This window comes from Callorhinchus milii, unplaced genomic scaffold, assembly GCF_018977255.1.
Source record: "Callorhinchus milii isolate IMCB2004 unplaced genomic scaffold, IMCB_Cmil_1.0 Scaffold3, whole genome shotgun sequence".
Lineage (NCBI taxonomy): Eukaryota > Metazoa > Chordata > Chondrichthyes > Chimaeriformes > Callorhinchidae > Callorhinchus > Callorhinchus milii.
This window is the reverse complement of record NW_024704744.1, coordinates 84,249,351-84,266,722: the sequence shown is the minus strand read 5'-3', so window position 1 is coordinate 84,266,722 and position 17,372 is coordinate 84,249,351. Positions and strand designations below refer to the sequence as shown.

The 17,372-nt window shown below is 38.6% G+C and overlaps 1 protein-coding gene across 1 annotated transcript in view; it reads right to left on the bottom strand.

Moving 5' to 3' along the window:
- Positions 1-1,487: 1,487 nt before the first annotated feature.
- prop1 (PROP paired-like homeobox 1) overlaps positions 1,488-17,372 on the bottom strand; it is a gene marked incomplete at its 5' end in the record, with an annotated part of 36,133 nt that continues 20,248 nt past the window's right edge. Inside the window, 2 exons of the mRNA XM_007892505.2 lie at positions 1,488-1,961; positions 2,649-2,863. Coding sequence (XP_007890696.1) covers positions 1,566-1,961; positions 2,649-2,863 — 611 coding nt within the window. The remainder of the gene's footprint in view (positions 1,962-2,648; positions 2,864-17,372) is intronic.

Below are 17,372 nucleotides of genomic sequence, written 5' to 3'. Positions count from 1 at the left end.
GCATTAAGACTTGTTAAATGCAAGGATTATTATCGTTAAATTCAGAAGTGCAAACTCGTGAGCAAACAGCCCTACATAATTCTGATGCTAATTACTTCATACTTATTGCTATGAGTCTTTAACAATGTGCATTGGTATAGTAATGAAAATGTAGAGCTATTTTTCCTCTCTTATCTGGGTGGAGGTGAAGTGCTGCAACTAATGGCAGAAAGACCAACTCAAGTAGTTGCAGATAAGCTTCATACAACTTCTACAAGTTTGGTTAACAAGTCACCTGTGGAGGCCAAGCAACAAATTACTCTCCTGCCATTATGGGTTTGCAGAAAAGAATATAACACACAAATAAGGTGGAAAATAATATCAAATGGTGATTGTAAATTTGAGATGTAGCCTGTGATTTTCATTCCAATAATATGGTTGACTGAACAGGGAGTAAAGACACTTCATACTTCAAGTGCAGGCTAAACTGGTAATAAAACAAGCCCGTGGGGGCACTGACTATTACTGACAAAAGCAATTTTAATGTTTAGATGAAGAATTCTTGTTTCTGGATTTCTCTCCATTAATAAGTTATTTTCACAATCCACAATTTAATGGTGAATGAAACCTAAACATAGCTTGACTCTTTGAGAAGGGTCTTGATCATTTGAATGTGTTTCAAATAAATTTGCATTGAAACAGGTCACATAACCTTTTCTTCAGGGTGGAAAAAAATTAATTATTATTAAAATTAATAATTAATCAATTATTGTTTAGTAGGAAGTAGATTGGGTAGAAGCAGCAAGTAATCATTCTAATTGTAAAACAACCTTGCAAAATTATTCATTCTACTTCTGGGTGTGTGTAAGTGTAGTTTACCCTCTCCACAGAATAGTTAACACAGTTTAGAAGCTTATTGAAGATTGTACCGGGTGTGCAGTCACTACTTATTAAGTGGGGAGAAGAGAATGAAATAAAATTATTTTGAAATTTATTTTGTATGTAGCAGCATTTTTTAAAAGCAAAGTTGTCTCTGGCAAGTAAAGTAGTAAGGGAAAAAGTGTAGTTATGATCAAAAACATAACTACGGGGTGATTATCTAAAAAAATATATAATTTCTTTAAGACTGATTAGATATTGTAATGGTATAAAGACTTCTTGGTCACCATGAATTTTTCTTTGAAAAATCTTTCAGAACTTCTCAAATGATCTACATTTTTAACATGCAATTAATTACCTCCTATTGGCAGTGGATCCCATGTAACATTGCCAAATAGCTTAAATCATATCTAATGTGGAAGAGAACCAAAATACAGTTCCTTGAAGCACATTATTTTTAATTGAGCAGTAATGAACAAGTAATTTTGTTTTTAAAAAAACAGAATCATACAGTGTCTTCCCCCCCCCCAAGTGTATGAACTGCACATATCGCACATGTGTTTATCGATGATTGAAATGAAAAGCAAGAATTCATTTGCACTATTTGGTTTAAATGCAATTTTCTAGAGCCATGCACGTCAGTGAGTTTGGGAGGCAACATTACATAACAAGTCTTGATTTCTTTCTGGGAGGTTAACAAAGATTGGTTAATTCCAGTGAACTGGTGGATCCAGCCCTGGCATGGGGCCCAGGGAAAGTATTGATGAGGGTAGGCCCGCAGGGGGGGAATTGATTGATCTCAGGGTACTGTACCAATCATCATGCTGCCGAGGTGGAGGTGGGGCAGAGGCTAAGTGTGCGTGTGTGCTGGTGCAGGTAAACTGGCCGACAGCTGATGGAGAAGAGTAGCCACCTGTTCCCATGGATGAGAAGCGTGGTATATGATTAATGGCATGCGGGTACTGGTATGAGCGGGCGGAGGTAGAAACAGGACAAACACTAGGTATTAGGCTGCTGCAGGCTGAGATCACAGTGGGCGGGATTGATTTCTGAATGGCTCGTTCTTGTTTTCGATGCTTTGCTCGTCTGTTTTGAAACCATACCTGAAAATACAGATATTGAATTAGCCAAAGGCACATAACCAGGTCAAGAAGCCAGACATTGCCTGGTGCAGTAGTTAATAACTCACTGTCACTTGCTGCTGTTATAGCCCTGATACAGTTAGCTCTTGTTCTTGTGTTCTTTACTGCTATTTTGACATCTGACAGTGTCATTCAGTATCACTTTCTTAATCCCGTTTAGCATTTTAGATACTTCCACAAGGTTGCCTCTGAGATGTTTCTTTTCAATGCTAAAGAGCTGTATCTTATCTGTGATGGAAAGATCTGTACTGAAAAATAATACAGGACTGTTATCTTTCCCAAGCGGGGTGAAACCTTAGGCAAGTTTCCTTACTCCACACACCTGTTTAACCTAGCAGTAAGTAGGAATCCGGTTATTAGTTGATTGGCGGATCACTTTCTGGGGATAATAATCCCTCAAAAAACAAATGTGATCACTCAATCCGTGACTGTGGGACACTGCTGTGCCCAATTGGCTGCCGCGTTTCGCCCACAAAATACAGTCACTCCACTTTACAGTATATTCTGTGAAGTGCCTTGATGTATCAACGACGTGATTAGGCGCTATATCAAATGTAAGGATTATTATCATCTTTACACCTATTGGAGTTTGCATAACCCCCCATTCTATATGTAGGCAAGTGGAGTGCCCCTATTATATCTGCTGACCTGGATGCGTGCCTCATTAAGTTTGATGATCTTGGCCAGCTCCTCCCTGCAATAGATGTCTGGATAATGGTTTTTGCTGAAAGTGGCTTCCAGGTGTTCCAGCTGCTCTTGGCTGAAGGTAGTCCGGTGACGTCTGCGTGCAGGGGTTGGGTAGTGAGATTGTCCATGGGCATTGCCTGAGCCTCCAGAAAATTTCTTGTAGACACCCTCATTAACTGAAATGAAGCATCAGATTCGTTGTATTTAGTACATTACAAAAGAATCTATAAGAAACAGACCAAAATGCATTCTCATCAAAATTACAATGCACTGGGGCGTACTCCCAACATGAAAGGTGATATATCAATCTACATTGGTATTGTATATTGAGACCCCAAATCCATAGGGACTTAGCCTTATGATCAACGTCTGGAAATTTATGATCATGCAGAAGTTTGGAAAATTCTTAAATACAGTTTAAATTTGAAAGGCTGTGCTTCTTTAGAGGTTCCAAATTAATATAAGACTGAAGTTAAAATGTATCCAAAATTATGCGCAACCTTAAATTTCAGAACAACGGTCTTCAATTCTAACGACATGAGAAATTTCAGGCAAGATTCCTTTATACTGCAGCTGCAGTAACATCTAAGGTGCCTGAACAGGATGCGAGCCAGAAATCTGGAACTATACTCCCTGCTCAGCATTGTACTCAAACCGAGCCAAGGTTGAAGGACATCGAGTTCGGCTCCCGAGAACTTGTAGCTTAACTGCTGGTTAATTTTTAATGTTAGCAAACAGTCAGCATCAGCTCTGCTCTATATATTGCAATACAATTGACATATCAATTTCACTTTGGAAGGAGGCCTCAAGGAGCCTCACACTGTTCTTGGTTGAAGGCGGGAGCTGAAGAGGGTGGGGAGGGGAAAGATGACCAAAAGCATAGTGAAAGAGATAAATCTTGAGACCAGAATAGAGTTCCAGAGAGTGGCTTTAATTTGAGTGGGCCATGTAAAGTCTAAAAAGATGTATAGCATCAGCTGCATTTTACATGGATATTAATTGGATGTTGCATAGCTCCCCATTGAAACTATCTACTCCAATCCCAATTCCTTGCTGGTTTCCCGTACACTTTGAGATTTTGCCTCTTCAAATACATATCCAATTCTCTTTTAAAAAGCATGTTGTCACCTTTCTTTATTACATCTTTTTTATGTCAGAGGCCAATCTGCTTTCAATTGTCTGGTCCCATGTTCTGCTTAGCTGCAGGATCCTCATTTCCTTTGGCCACAATCCAGCTTCATGGATGTTGAAACTGAAAGTGTATTTACAGCAAGTCAGCATCTGACACATCTGATACCTGCAGGCTTCAATCCCTGCAGTCACAGACAACAATGGCTCCTGATAACAAATGGTCTCTGTTAGAGCCCAATAAGTCCAAAAGTGATCCAATTTCTTTTTTGAGTTTAAAAAGAACACTTTGAAATCCCAGGTTGGAAGCAAAACAGAATTAATTAAAGCAAGGCATTTCAGGACATTTATAAATGGACTTATATTGTCACCTGCTTCAATCTTTTAAAAAAAATTAGGGGTTTAGTGCTGCAACGAAATTGTGATTGCAAAGAAAGGCTAATGGACAGAGATTTATTTCTAGTGTTCACTTTCTTTTGTCATTGGTATAAAGAGGTATAAGCTTCACATTTTACAATAGGTCAAGCCCTGGCCACAGGAGGCAGAACGGCGTTGGGCCAGGTCCTGATTGCCCACCCAGACGTGAAGATGCCAGTGGAAACACTCATTCACTCACTGGATCCAGGGATTAAATTCTCCTATACCCACTATACCAACTTCACTGGGAATTTGGAATTTGATAAGCGCTTGGTTTTAGTTCATATAATTTAATATCGTGAGAAAGTGCAAGAAAGCCAAGGCTAGTCTATGTAAGCTAAAAAACACAAAAGAGTCTGATTTGTCTGGAAAGGGCAATGAGCTTAACTGGTGCTACTGATTAGCGAGGCAGTCAATTGAGAGTGACTAAGTGACTGCCTTTAGAAGGAGAATGTAATAGTGTACCTCAAGCTTTGTGCAGACTCATTAATGAGTCCTCTGACCTAGGTGCACACCAGACACCAGTCTTTACGTTGAGTGCAGTAAGGTCATAGGCAGCACCAAGTCAATTTGTTAGAAACTAGTGACTTTGAAAAGACATTTGTAGCTAAGTACATTGCTGATGCCTTTATATAAAAAAAGCTGCAAAGTTGTTGATAATTCTTTGTATTAGGATTTCTTCGTTATAAACAATACACGTGTACAGAATGACAATGTTACATGAATCATATTCCTAAAGTTGTTCAATGCTGTCGCTGTTTCCACAGAAGAGCCAGAAAGCTGTTGTGCAAAACAAATGGCCAACTTCGAGGTTGTCAGATCAAACCCGGATGACCTGGAAGTTAGACATTTTATAGCATTGGAAGCTAGCTGGTAGTCCAAAATTAATAATTAATTACCCTGTAAATGTCAGTCCTGACCCAACTGTCCAGCACCTTGGGACGTCCTCCCGACTTGAAAGGCGCTCTATAAATGGAATCTTGTTGTTGTTATTGTCAGTGTATGTAACCTTATTATAACAGGGTTCCTTTATAGTTGGTTACTGTACAGTGTTGACATAAATCTTGACAAGGGTGCCAACTATATTGTACAGCACCTTCAGCCGTCCGAGGCCAGCATTTCTCATGATCTTAGTTTTAAGATAGTTATCTTAAAATTTAGAATAATGCATAATTTTGGAACAAAAATCAAATTCAGTAACTTTGAAGCCAGTTTCACACATTATTTAAGTCACTGGTAGTAGAAGGATTTAAACTATTCACCAATTTAGTTAAATATAGGCACTCAAACTGGCACCTGAGTTATGATCAGATTATTCAGCACAATGATGAAACCTGAGGTCTTGTTGGCCTTAGATACTTCCACAGAGCCACTTGTTATTGTTGAATCCTGGGGGCCATTTAGAGGAAGGTTTAGAGAAGGGCGATTTCATCCTTTCAATTTTCTCCTCAAGACACTACTTTCTGCTGTCCTGGACCTCACTTCACTCGAGTGATCATGCTTCATGTATGAGTCTCAAAATGGAATGCCAGAAGATTATTCGACTGTTCTCACCCACAATATCCAGACACAGGTTTCTTCCACGGCGGTCGGTGGCTGATGATTCAGCACGGTAAGAAAGTACCCAGTACGAAGAGCGTTATATAAATGCAAGCTGTTTTTAAGTAATTTGGTGAACACGCTTGAAGCTTAAAACGCCTGAATATCTGACTTGTCCAAATCCATAAATCCCTAATAATGCCCAAAGAACACAAAATGGGCTAAATCAACTCTACAGTAAAAGTCAGCCAAAATCAGTATTTGAGTCAGCACTTCACAAATGTTGTTCAATTTATTGGAGAAGATTTAAGGGCATTACATTTTTCTTAATGTAAATCTCGATTATCTTCAATAGGGAGATAATCTTGAGAGATAATGACAAATGTAATACATTGCGGTTAGCATGTGAAAATAAAGCTTACATTTTGTTTAAAATATTGGTTTCAAAATGTCTAACAACATTTGTGAGTTAATCCTAATCAGCCATTTTTTTCAAGTAAATTCTTGTTTTAAATTAGCTTAACAGGTATCAGATATTTATGCCGTTAATCCATAAAGTAAATTACATTTCACAATAGTTCTAATGGATTTCAATGTAACCATCTGGATGAACCCCCAAGCAGTTATTGTCTCCGCCGTTGACTTAAGAATAGAGTGGGAGGGGAGAGAAAGCGAATTCTCCTGTTTGGAGCCGATATTAAACCTTTTCTCCTTGAATTGGCAGCAAACCATCAACACTGGACTTCACAGTATTTAAGACAAAAAAAAACATGTAAACGCTCAGACAACAGGATCTCAAAAATCACACTCATGAGGAAAAGTGCTTCTTGGCACTTCATTGAGTAACCATTGAATGAGAAACTTATCCTCGGAGGTGTTTTTTGCTTTCTCAATGCACTATTCCAATAGCCAGATACTTCTTCACCGGCCTTGATTTATTGAATTAATTATTTTATGGTTCTAATTTAGTTCATTAAAGTCTACGTCTTAGATCAACATAAAATATTAAGTATTTAATAAGCATAGAATAATACATAAAAAGTGGTATCGGCAGAATTATTAACTGTATCCAAGATAGATTATTTATTATAAAATTTAGAAACACTCTGATGAAATAAAATCATTGATCAACCTTATTAATTGCTTCCTTCGAGGCTTGAAGAAACACTCAAGCTTAGCCTCTGAGACCATCTTGTCTTAAAATTTAAGATTACACAGAATTGTGGAAAATTCTTTCATTCAGCCTTAACATGGAAGCCAAGCTATAAACATTTAGAGAACTGCAGAGAACCAAATCCAAAGTGTAATATAAGAATTTGCCACAATCTGCACAATCTTAAATATAAAACGAGTTGGAATTTTTCAGACTGGTCTTTCATGCAGACTCCATTCACCTCTGGTAAATCAGCATTCAGATGGAGTTTGTTTTGAATCCAATTAAATCTGATTTCATCTTCACACAACAGATTATACATATACGATAACTTGCATTTATGTAGTGCCTTTCACTAAAAAATCTCAAGGTGCTTTACAATGATGAAATTAAGCGATTGTGATATAGGCTAATGTGGCAGCTAATTTGTATCAATAATGCGCAACAAACAATGAGATAAGTAGCAAATTAATTTGAATTTGGTCGTAAAATTTAGATAAGGTACGGACTATAAACCAGAAAAAACAGGGGNAAAAAACCTCCACATTTTTTTTGAACAGCAGAGTGTCGCTTGACATCCACTAAGACAGATAAAGCCAAAATTAATGATACAATCAAAAAAGTATGGAAACAAATGAAACAGAACAGGATGTAAAAATGAATATCATTGTACGTGTATGCAATGCAGTAAATTAGTGACTGTACAGTGAACATAATTAATATAAATTAGTGAATATATAGGCTGAATCCAGTTCTATATGAATACTTTGCTATATGAATGTATAGCTGTAACATTATATTACAAATTAACAAATGGATTTCTGATTTTACATGTATTAAGCCCTCTGAGACACTATCCCACATGGAGGACATTGTACAAATACAACTTGTTGTTGTATTACTGCCAATTGGATGTATGATCATAGCTGTAGTGCTCTTTGAATGTATTAGTGTAGACAGTATTACCAAATGTGTTATTGTGCTACTATGTAACTGTGTAACTATTTTACAACAAACAAACAAACAATAAAATTACATTCACTTCAGGAGCACTGGGTCCTGAGTGCATGACCATAAGTAACTATTACTATGTTGCGTGTTATCTGTGAATTATTGCATAGACATCTAATCATGACTTTGTATTACCATGTGAACATGTTGCTGTAAATGACTGAATGGGCTTAAAGCTCTGACCTTGCATTACTGTGCGAATGTATGATTGAACCACCAGAACAACCTACCTGACATTGAACTGACAGAATTGATATGATGTGGATAAAGATCTAAATATTCATCACATTTTCTTTTACCTCCCTGTCCGCTGGCTGGCTGTACTTCTTCAGCCATTTTCATTTTATGGAAGAGAACCCAAATCCTGCCAACCTTGGGAGTCCAACTCAGAGGAGAGAGTCCTTTTTGCGTCTGGTGGGAGTTTGACAACTTTACTTGGTGGCACCATCACATCACGATGTTTGTTGTCCTCCCCCCCTCCATTGGGCTTGGGCAGCCAATCATCAACCACGCCAAGTTAATGAAAGTGGCTGTGATGGTAATGAATACGATGACCTCTTTATTGCAGACAAGCAATGGCGTGATGGAAGGACAAATGAATGGTCTTGTGCTTTAATTCGACTAATTAAAGTGCGCTCAAGTGAAATAGATGGAAGAGAAAGTCAGGCAAAACTCAGTGGGTGGCTTTATGTCAGCACTCAGATGAACGGGCGTGAGGTTTAAACTAAATGTTCCCTTTTGTAAAAGGCTAATTCGTCTCTAATAACCCAGATGACATGCCTTCACCCGATGGCGGATACAAAACGAGATATGTCAGTGGAGGTTGAACAATTCCTTTAAGGACAATGGTAGATTTTTGTGTAAGTAGATTGCACGGTGCAGGTTTGAGTTCACTCAATGAGCTTTCCTCAAAGCCTTCAACTTATACTATAATCACAAGAACAAGAACTTGTGGGTTTGTAATCAAACATGCAATTTCCTATTTTTTTTATGGGGAGGGGGGATATCAATTTAACAAGCTGAGTTTTTTGTGGGTCTGGAAACATATTTACTGTTTTTGAAATTGCATTAAATATCTTAACAGAGGTGCAAAGAGTCCACCTGTACACATTATCCTTTAGTTTGGATCAAAACCATATTGTACTCCTAGACACGAACCTTCCCATTCTTGTGTATTGTTTGGATGTTTTGATATTGTAATTGTAAACTGAAAGTAAATGTTTTTTTAAAGAAGAAAATGTATTTGTGTTAATTTCATTACTCAGGTATATTGCATTTTATGAGATTCAATCATTTACCTCATGGTTGGAACTGAACTTTAAAACCTCTGCAGGTTTAAAATGTTTAATAGATACCTATATTTGAATAATACATCTTGCAGAAACATTCATAACACACAAAGATGTACAGATAACTTGCTAAATCACATTCTTATACACTGTTGACTTATCACAAACAATGTAAAATAGATTAAAGTTTGCGGAAATAGATAAAATGTTACGGAAAGTATGAAAAGAAATAACAAAAATAGGTGGAAAATTGAAATAGATTTAAAAATCAGGGAAATATTAAAATAGGTACAAAGTTTAGATAAACTATTAAAATAGATAAAATGTTAGTGAAAAGTAGATCAAGGCAATGTCTCTGTGCACTAATGCCAGCTTTGAATTCCACAAGGGGAATAGATTGAAAATGGTTTCATTTAGAATTCAGATTGCTCCTGGACAGGACAATAATCACATTATGACTCCAATTATAAAGGAACTAATGGTGGGAAAATAGAACTAATTGCTTCTTTACCTAAACTGATGATTAAGGCGTTTTTTAATTTAAAAAGAAGGAAAAAATCTTTAAACATAAATTGAGTTAAAACAAAATTGAATTTAAAAAGATGCCAAGAATTGAATTCTTTTAGGTAACTTCAGTCAAAAAGTGCCTGTAGCTGGTCAATCACAGGGTGGCTTGCTTAGATATTAAACGGCAATACAAAGAACATAAAGTTTTGCTTTTTTTCATTTACTTGAGAGATTTTATAAATGATTGTAAATGATCAAACAGGGGAAAAACTTGAAAATCTTGAAAATGTATTTCACCTCAGATGTCCCCAGATTGGTATTAGAATACATTAGAATATGCAGCACAGAAACAGGCCATTCGGAACAACTGGTCTGTGCCAATGTTTATGCTCCATATGAGTCTCCTCCTGCCCTTCCTCAACTAAGACTTCAAGCTATTGGACGGCTTTTTTGCCTTACCACTCAAGGCAACGTGTCACCCTTGGCAAAACCTCTGTGTGCAGCTGGCCCTCCTGCCCTCTTTCCATCTCCCAGAAGTATGTTTACACCCCCTACTTAAAACCTTCTGCCGCCTATGGCCACGTCCTCACAAACTTTGGTCGTGGTGTCATTATCAGGGATGGCTTGCCTGACCCACTCCTTCACTTTGTTGCCACTTTCACTCCTCTGACACCTTTTCTCCCCCCTCCCCCCCTTTAATCCAGGCACTGCCCAAGATCTGATCTGATTGATGGTGACCTGGCCCAATCCCAAATCAAACCAGAGCAATTTATCCCCTGACCCCTCCAGCCAACTATAGCTACTGGTTTGAGAGGACAATCTTCCACCCTAGGCAGCTGCCTAGTATGCCTATAGCTAGAGTGGATCTGGGTGTAACCAATAGAGCAATAGGTTCACAGGGCCTGAGGATCTCATTGATGAGCCAGCCAGGCTGATGGCTTGAATACTGCTGATCTGCAAGGCTCAACTTTCCTCCTTTCCCTTTCCTCAAGGAAGGTACTTTTAGACATATTACTTATGTTATAAATCCTTAAAGGGTTGAGAGGATCTGCCTGGATTTAAACTCATAGCCTTTTGGTCCCAAGCCTAATGACTGAGCTAACTGGGTTGTGGCTCTTCAGTACTTTTCCTCCAAGTAATAAAAGGCTTTGTTAAACCATTTTAAAGCCTTTCCCTGCTTTTATTATATTTATCCCATTCTTTGGATCAAGCGTGAAACCCAAGTCCTATCTTCCTATCTTCCACTACAGGTGGACGTTAAAGATCCCATGGCACTATTTGAAAAAGAAAAGGGAGTTTTTCCCAGTGTCCTGGCCAACAAACCCCAAATAAAATATTGGTCACCTACTCCATGGCTGTTTGTGGAACATAGCTATGCGCAAACTGGCTGTTGCATTTTGCCCACAAAATATACAATCAATCCACTTTACCGTATATCCTGTAAAGCACTTTGAGCCATCTCGATGACATGATAAGATGCTATATCAAATGCAGGGATTATTATTATTAAAATATCTTAAAGGGCTTTACGAGTGATTATTGTCAAACATAGCGACTGTGTTTTGGAGATGGAGGTGTCAACTAGTTGAACAAGCAAGGTTCCACAAATAGCCATGAATGACCAATTAACCTAGACAATTGTTGGACAGGACACGGGAAAACTTCCCTACTCAAATGTCCACTTCAGGTTCAGGACTCATCTGAAAGACGACATCTCCAACAAATGAATGGTGCAGCAACAGCCCTATAACTGTGCACTCTTATGTTTACTGAGCTGCTAAACTGCTCACCACCACTGCTCCACCAGTGGTCAATAGTTCTTCAACATGTTCCAATACAATACACAATAAAATTTACACTATTGAAGCACCTTTCATGTCAGGAGGACACCCCAAACACTTCATAATTCTCACATGTTACAATTTTATGGTAGCCCTCTATTATCACACAACATTTTATACGGGGAACAGGATTGGGAGGTAAATAGGGCTGATCCAATGTTAAACTAAAAAAGCAGCAGTGACTGTTCATGAGCAGCAGATTATTCAGTTGCACTGTGAAAACCAGACAATCATGTCATTTCTACTATGTAAAGAGTAACCTGAAAGCTCTGTTCCTGTGTAGCAATGACAGATGACCAGATGGGGATTTAAATTCTTAGCCTTGCAAATAAGACAGTAGAAAAAAAGCACAGCAGGGTGAAGAGGAAGCCTCTGGCTTCTCTCACTTGTGCTGCCTGCTCAATAGTGTTAACATTCATACATTTATTGATCTGAAAGACAAAATCTATAACGGATTGACTCACTGATTGACTTTGAAGAACCTGCATCTTTATTTGTCAGCTGGGCTTTTCACAGATCAGAACATTTAGGAAAAAAATGTTATTTAGTCGCTAGATTAACATGAAGTGTTATGAATTAATTCTAAACTAATCTCAAAACATGTGATCTATATAAGTGGGGTGAGATGAGTGTCAAAGAGCTTGATATTAAGAGATAGTGTTCAGCTAAATGTTTGCTGTTTATACACTTTCCTTGTAAGTGTGTCTTTCCTTATTTGTTTATGTAAATATGCCTGTTGTACACATATCTTTCTGCATTGTGTTTCTAGGCATAGATTTGTGTATATGTGAGTGTTTACACACACATATGTTCAGATTTGTATTTTTATAGGAAATCCGTAGGCAGATTGCATCCTGGCTTTAAACTTTCTTTCAGCCCTAACATTGTATAGTTGTGGAGACAATTTACAGCAGTGCAAGAACTCATGATTACACAGCCCGTGATGTTATATCCTCTTCTGTTTATTCTACAGGAGATTGTTTTTGCCAAACGGGTGTCTGACACTTGCGGAAACTATCGTTATGCTTCAGAGTATCCAAAGAAGACCAAGAGTTCTATGCATCCCACCTATTCATGGAAATTCCTCAGATATTTGTTGGACTGGAGAATGTGTACTCTCTCGCTGGAGGGACACATTCCTGCTTACCTACTGTAAGTGTATTAATAATAATTAATAATAATCCTTGCATTTGATATAGCGCCTTATCATATCATCAAGATATCTCAAGACGCTTCGCAGGATATACTTACAAGAGGATTGACTATGTTTTTTGTGGGCAAAATTCATTAGGCACAGGGCTTAGGGACCCCAGAGTCTGTGTTGAGGTACTGCTGGTGTCTAACCAGCTGAAACAGCATAGCTTGCCGTTGATATCACTGCTTGGCAAGCTCCCTCCTGCTTGTTCATCTAGGACCACCATACCCATTAGCTTTCAGGGTTAACGGAAGCTGAAAGGGAAGAATCCCTGCCCCTAGTGACTTTTTAAGTCTTACAGATGAGGCGGGCTGGCTATTCTGTCATCAGCAGTGCCCTGGAGTACTGTGGACCCTCCTGGCTCAGGAATTGGATAATCCCCAAAATAATTTAGTCACTTGATCCATGATTCTTTGTAGAACACTCCTGTGCACAATTGGCTGTCGTGTTTCGCCCACAAAATACACAGTCACTACACTTTACAGTATATTCTGTGAAATGCTCTGAGACGTCTCAATGAAGTGATAAAGGACTATATGAAATGTAAGGATGATCATCATTATTATTACTGAGACTGCCACAGAAGATTAATTGAATTCCAACATTCTGTTGTCAAACATGTAACCTTGGAGCCAATTCAGTTCTAAGGAGACCCCCACTTACCTCCCTCCTCCCCCAGGAAGATGGCTACAGCTGAAGACAATGTTAAAAATCACACTTAAAATTTGAGGAACATTTCACTCCTCATATCTGTAATTTTTAAGAGATTATTTCTCAGTCCCTGAATTAACCGATGAAGCTAAACCAGTTTAAAATACTGTAAAGTGAATAAAACATATTTTAAAGATTAATACATTTGGATTCAAAGCAACAAAATGTGCATTTGAAAGGGGCTTGCATCACAGTTTGGGAGAGGGGTGAGCATGGAAATATTTTGTGTAGAAAGTTACCCAGTAGTAATATCATTAATTTTGACTTCAGTGACATTTTGGACTTGGATGACTTCCACTGGAACATTGATCTGTCACTGCAGAGGAGCTTTCTACATGAAATACCAGTTATCAGGTATTGAAGTGTGATACTCAAGAACCCAGGAGAACTGAGAAAAATATTGTACAGAATCACCTTCTATATAAAAATGGATGATCTGACAAGCCAATGAAACCATTTTCTCTTTAAAACACAGTTATACGGAATCAATGCTATTTGACTTGGGAATTGACTCAGGAACCAGCCAGTCAGCATGTTGTCTTCCCCTCCAGCATTTTCCCCTTTTAGTCCATTCTATCCATTATATGCTCTTCCGCTAGGATCGACTGTAGATTGACTGGCAATCAGAGTCCTGAAATTCCAGATAATTACCCTAAAGACCATTATCTTAAAATGTTATGATTGTGCAAAATTTTGGAAAATACTTAAATTCAGTCTCAATTTGGAAACCGTTTTTCCCGCTGTTCTTAAAAACATTTATTTATTAAAGTGATGCAGGTATTGCAAAATATCTATCGCTATCACTCCTGGGGCTACCAGGACAAGAGCAAATGTACAGTTATGTGTATGTTTTGCGTTGAATTTTTTATAAATAAGAAAAAAAAAAGCAGAGCAAGCTCACTCCACATCAACCTGTCCATTCCCTCCATGCAGAAGTCGCGGCCTGCTCCATGTCTCCCACACGGCTCACCCCACCATCAGCAGTCGGGCCTTCAGTATATCTACCCCCACCCTTTGGAACTCCATCCCACAGCGTCTCCCCCTTGCTCCATCCCTTGCCTCCTTCAAGGCACGTCTCAAGCCCCTCCTCTTCGACTGCACCTACCTTCTCCTTTCTGCCCCTCCCCTCCCTGCTCTCCATCCCTCCTGATCCCATCCCCAGCTCGGGATCAAATTCCTGATTGTCCGACACCTTGGGACATCCCCCCAATGTGAAAGGCTCTGTACAAATGTAATTTGTTGTTATTGTTAAACACCGTACTTCACATAGGATAATGCCTTGAAGTACTTCGCAAAGATGGGTTCAGACACCATCAAGTGAAGGTGAAGGGTAAAGTGGGAGATGATCACAGGCACAAATTAAGGAAGTTTTAGGTGGGATTTAAAGACAGATAGAAAGGAGGTAACTACACACGTGCGGAAGTTATGGACAATGTGCTCGCAGCAGGTAAGTCTAGGAACTGTCATCTTCACAATCTTCAATCACGCCCATATAACAACGATATATTCCTCATGTTTGCGTTGAATTTTTAGAAACAAGAAAAAAATAAGCAGAGCAAGCTCACTGCTAAAAGGAGGAAAGTCTTTCCTGGGTCACTGATTTACCTTATTCTCACAGCCATATTCAGAGGCAGATTTCCTACCATCAAGAATGGTGAAGAGTGAGTAGAATAGGTAGGAAAATCGCCAGATGGACCATTGCCCTCATAAGTAAAACGGTGGATTTTTTGTTTTGTTTTGTGCCTTAGTAGCTAGTCTGACCAACAGTTCAATCAATTTACTTGAGCAATTGTCTGTCCATTCTCCTAAGAGAGATTAACATGACAATTCCCCTTTAAGCAAGATGTTAGTGGACTGCATTATTAATTCTGCATCCCCCCCAACCAGTAAACGTGCATAAGCAACATTTGGGGGAATTTCTATAGAAAACTGATTGAATGTTGCCTTAATCAGGAACGGAAAATGAAATCTTTCTCACTACAAATTATTGTGGCGTTCTGTAGCTTAGCGGATAGAGCATTTTCCTCGCAAGAAAGAGGACCTGGGTTTGATTCCTGGGCAGGGCAAAGCATTGGCCAAGTTTCCTTACTCCACACGCCTCTTTGTATCTAGCTGTAAGTAGGAACGTGGTTGTAGTCGATCACTTTTCCGGGGGTAATATTCCCCATCAAAAAAAATATTAATTCAGTCACTCAATCCACAACTGCTTGTGGGACACTGCTGTGCGCATTTGGCTGCTGCATTTCACCCACAAAATGTACATTCAATTAACTTTACAGTATATTCTGTGAAGCAGAATTAAAAAACAGATAGATTCTGTTATAATCCTACACACCATAATTACATAATTACATAATTCGGATGCAATTTTAAGATGTTGAAGGTAACATAAAATATGAATTTAGCTTGAAATTGTTTTTAAAGGATTCAATAAATTGCACATTCAGTTCTGGGTGAAAATCAGTCTTTACATGCATTCTCCTGAATGAATTGATTGTTTTCAGTAGCTAGGTTAGTTTGGGAATCTTAAAGTCTCATAAGAATTATTACCAAAAGTTTTATGTGCATTTTGCCTTCATAAGTTGCAGCTTTTAAATTAGGATCGCTTTCAACATTATCTTCCTTTCTTTTCATGCTACCAGCCTTGATTCCAGTCATCGATTCTCCCCATGAAGTGAAATAAGTAACTCTCATTGATGCCTTGCAAATTTCACGTCAAGAAATGAAGAGTTCAGTCTTGCATAGAAAATAGGATTTCACAGCTGCTGGTTCTGCCTGGGGTGAAAACAAATTGCTCTCTATTGTGTAAATCGCATACACTTTCTCATAAACTTTTTACAGGTACAAAAGGAAGTGGAGAAAGCATGGGAGCCAAACCCATTCTCCTGCCTTCCCAATAAGAACATAAGAAAGAATGGAACAAGAACAAGTCATTTGGACCATGAAGCCAGTTCCTTTGTAAGATCATGGAAACCTATCAGGGAAGGTGAAATACCATTAGATTTGACTTCTTTCCATCGCGAGTGGTGAAGGTATGCAAAGGACTGCCCAGGGCATTGGTTCAAGGCAGATTGTGTCAGAAGATAAAAGAGGAAATTGCACAGCTTACTGTGATATGACTTATCAAGGAGGAATTTGAAAGAGACTTAAGGATATTAGTTGACTTGTTGCTCCCAGTGTTGAAAAGAGGATGAGGCAGCAATAAACAAGACAAACAGGTTCAGGATTGTTGGGCTGTATTATTAAATGGGTTTAGTTCAGATCCACAGGAGTCATGTTCAAGCTGCACAATGCACTAGTTTGGCTGGGCATAGAGTTTTGGTTACTAGAATATGAAGGTGTTGTCCAGATCCTATAGAAGCAGTACAGAGAGTAATGAGGATAATCCCTAGTGCTAGAAGGATGAGCTTGGAGGCATGACGAGATAAGCAAGCACTCTTTAACCTTGAAAAGATAAGTCTCACAGAGAGGTTTATAGTAGCATATAAGATCCCAAATGGGATTGAGAAAGTAAACCAAGAACAATGCGTTCAAGTATGCAAGACAGCAGTACAAGAGGGTTCAATGTTGCGAAGACCAATTTAAAACAGACACCAGTAAGTACAGTAGAAATCCAGTTTGCGGTCTGGTTAATCCAGCCAGCTCACAATTGCGGGCACATTTTCACAGTCTCTTTCATTGTCTAATAAAAGATAGACTTCAGTAAACCGGGCACTTCACTATTTAGGACATTGGCTCCTGCGGCCAATTTTTTGTTAAGTGCTGCATTCAGAACACATGGTTTGTGTGTACATTGTTTGTTTTGATTTAGTGACTGTTGACAAGTGTTGTAAACATGCTACCATGGAAGGAGTTGTCCTTACGTGAGAGTGGGGACTTGATCAAGAACAGTGA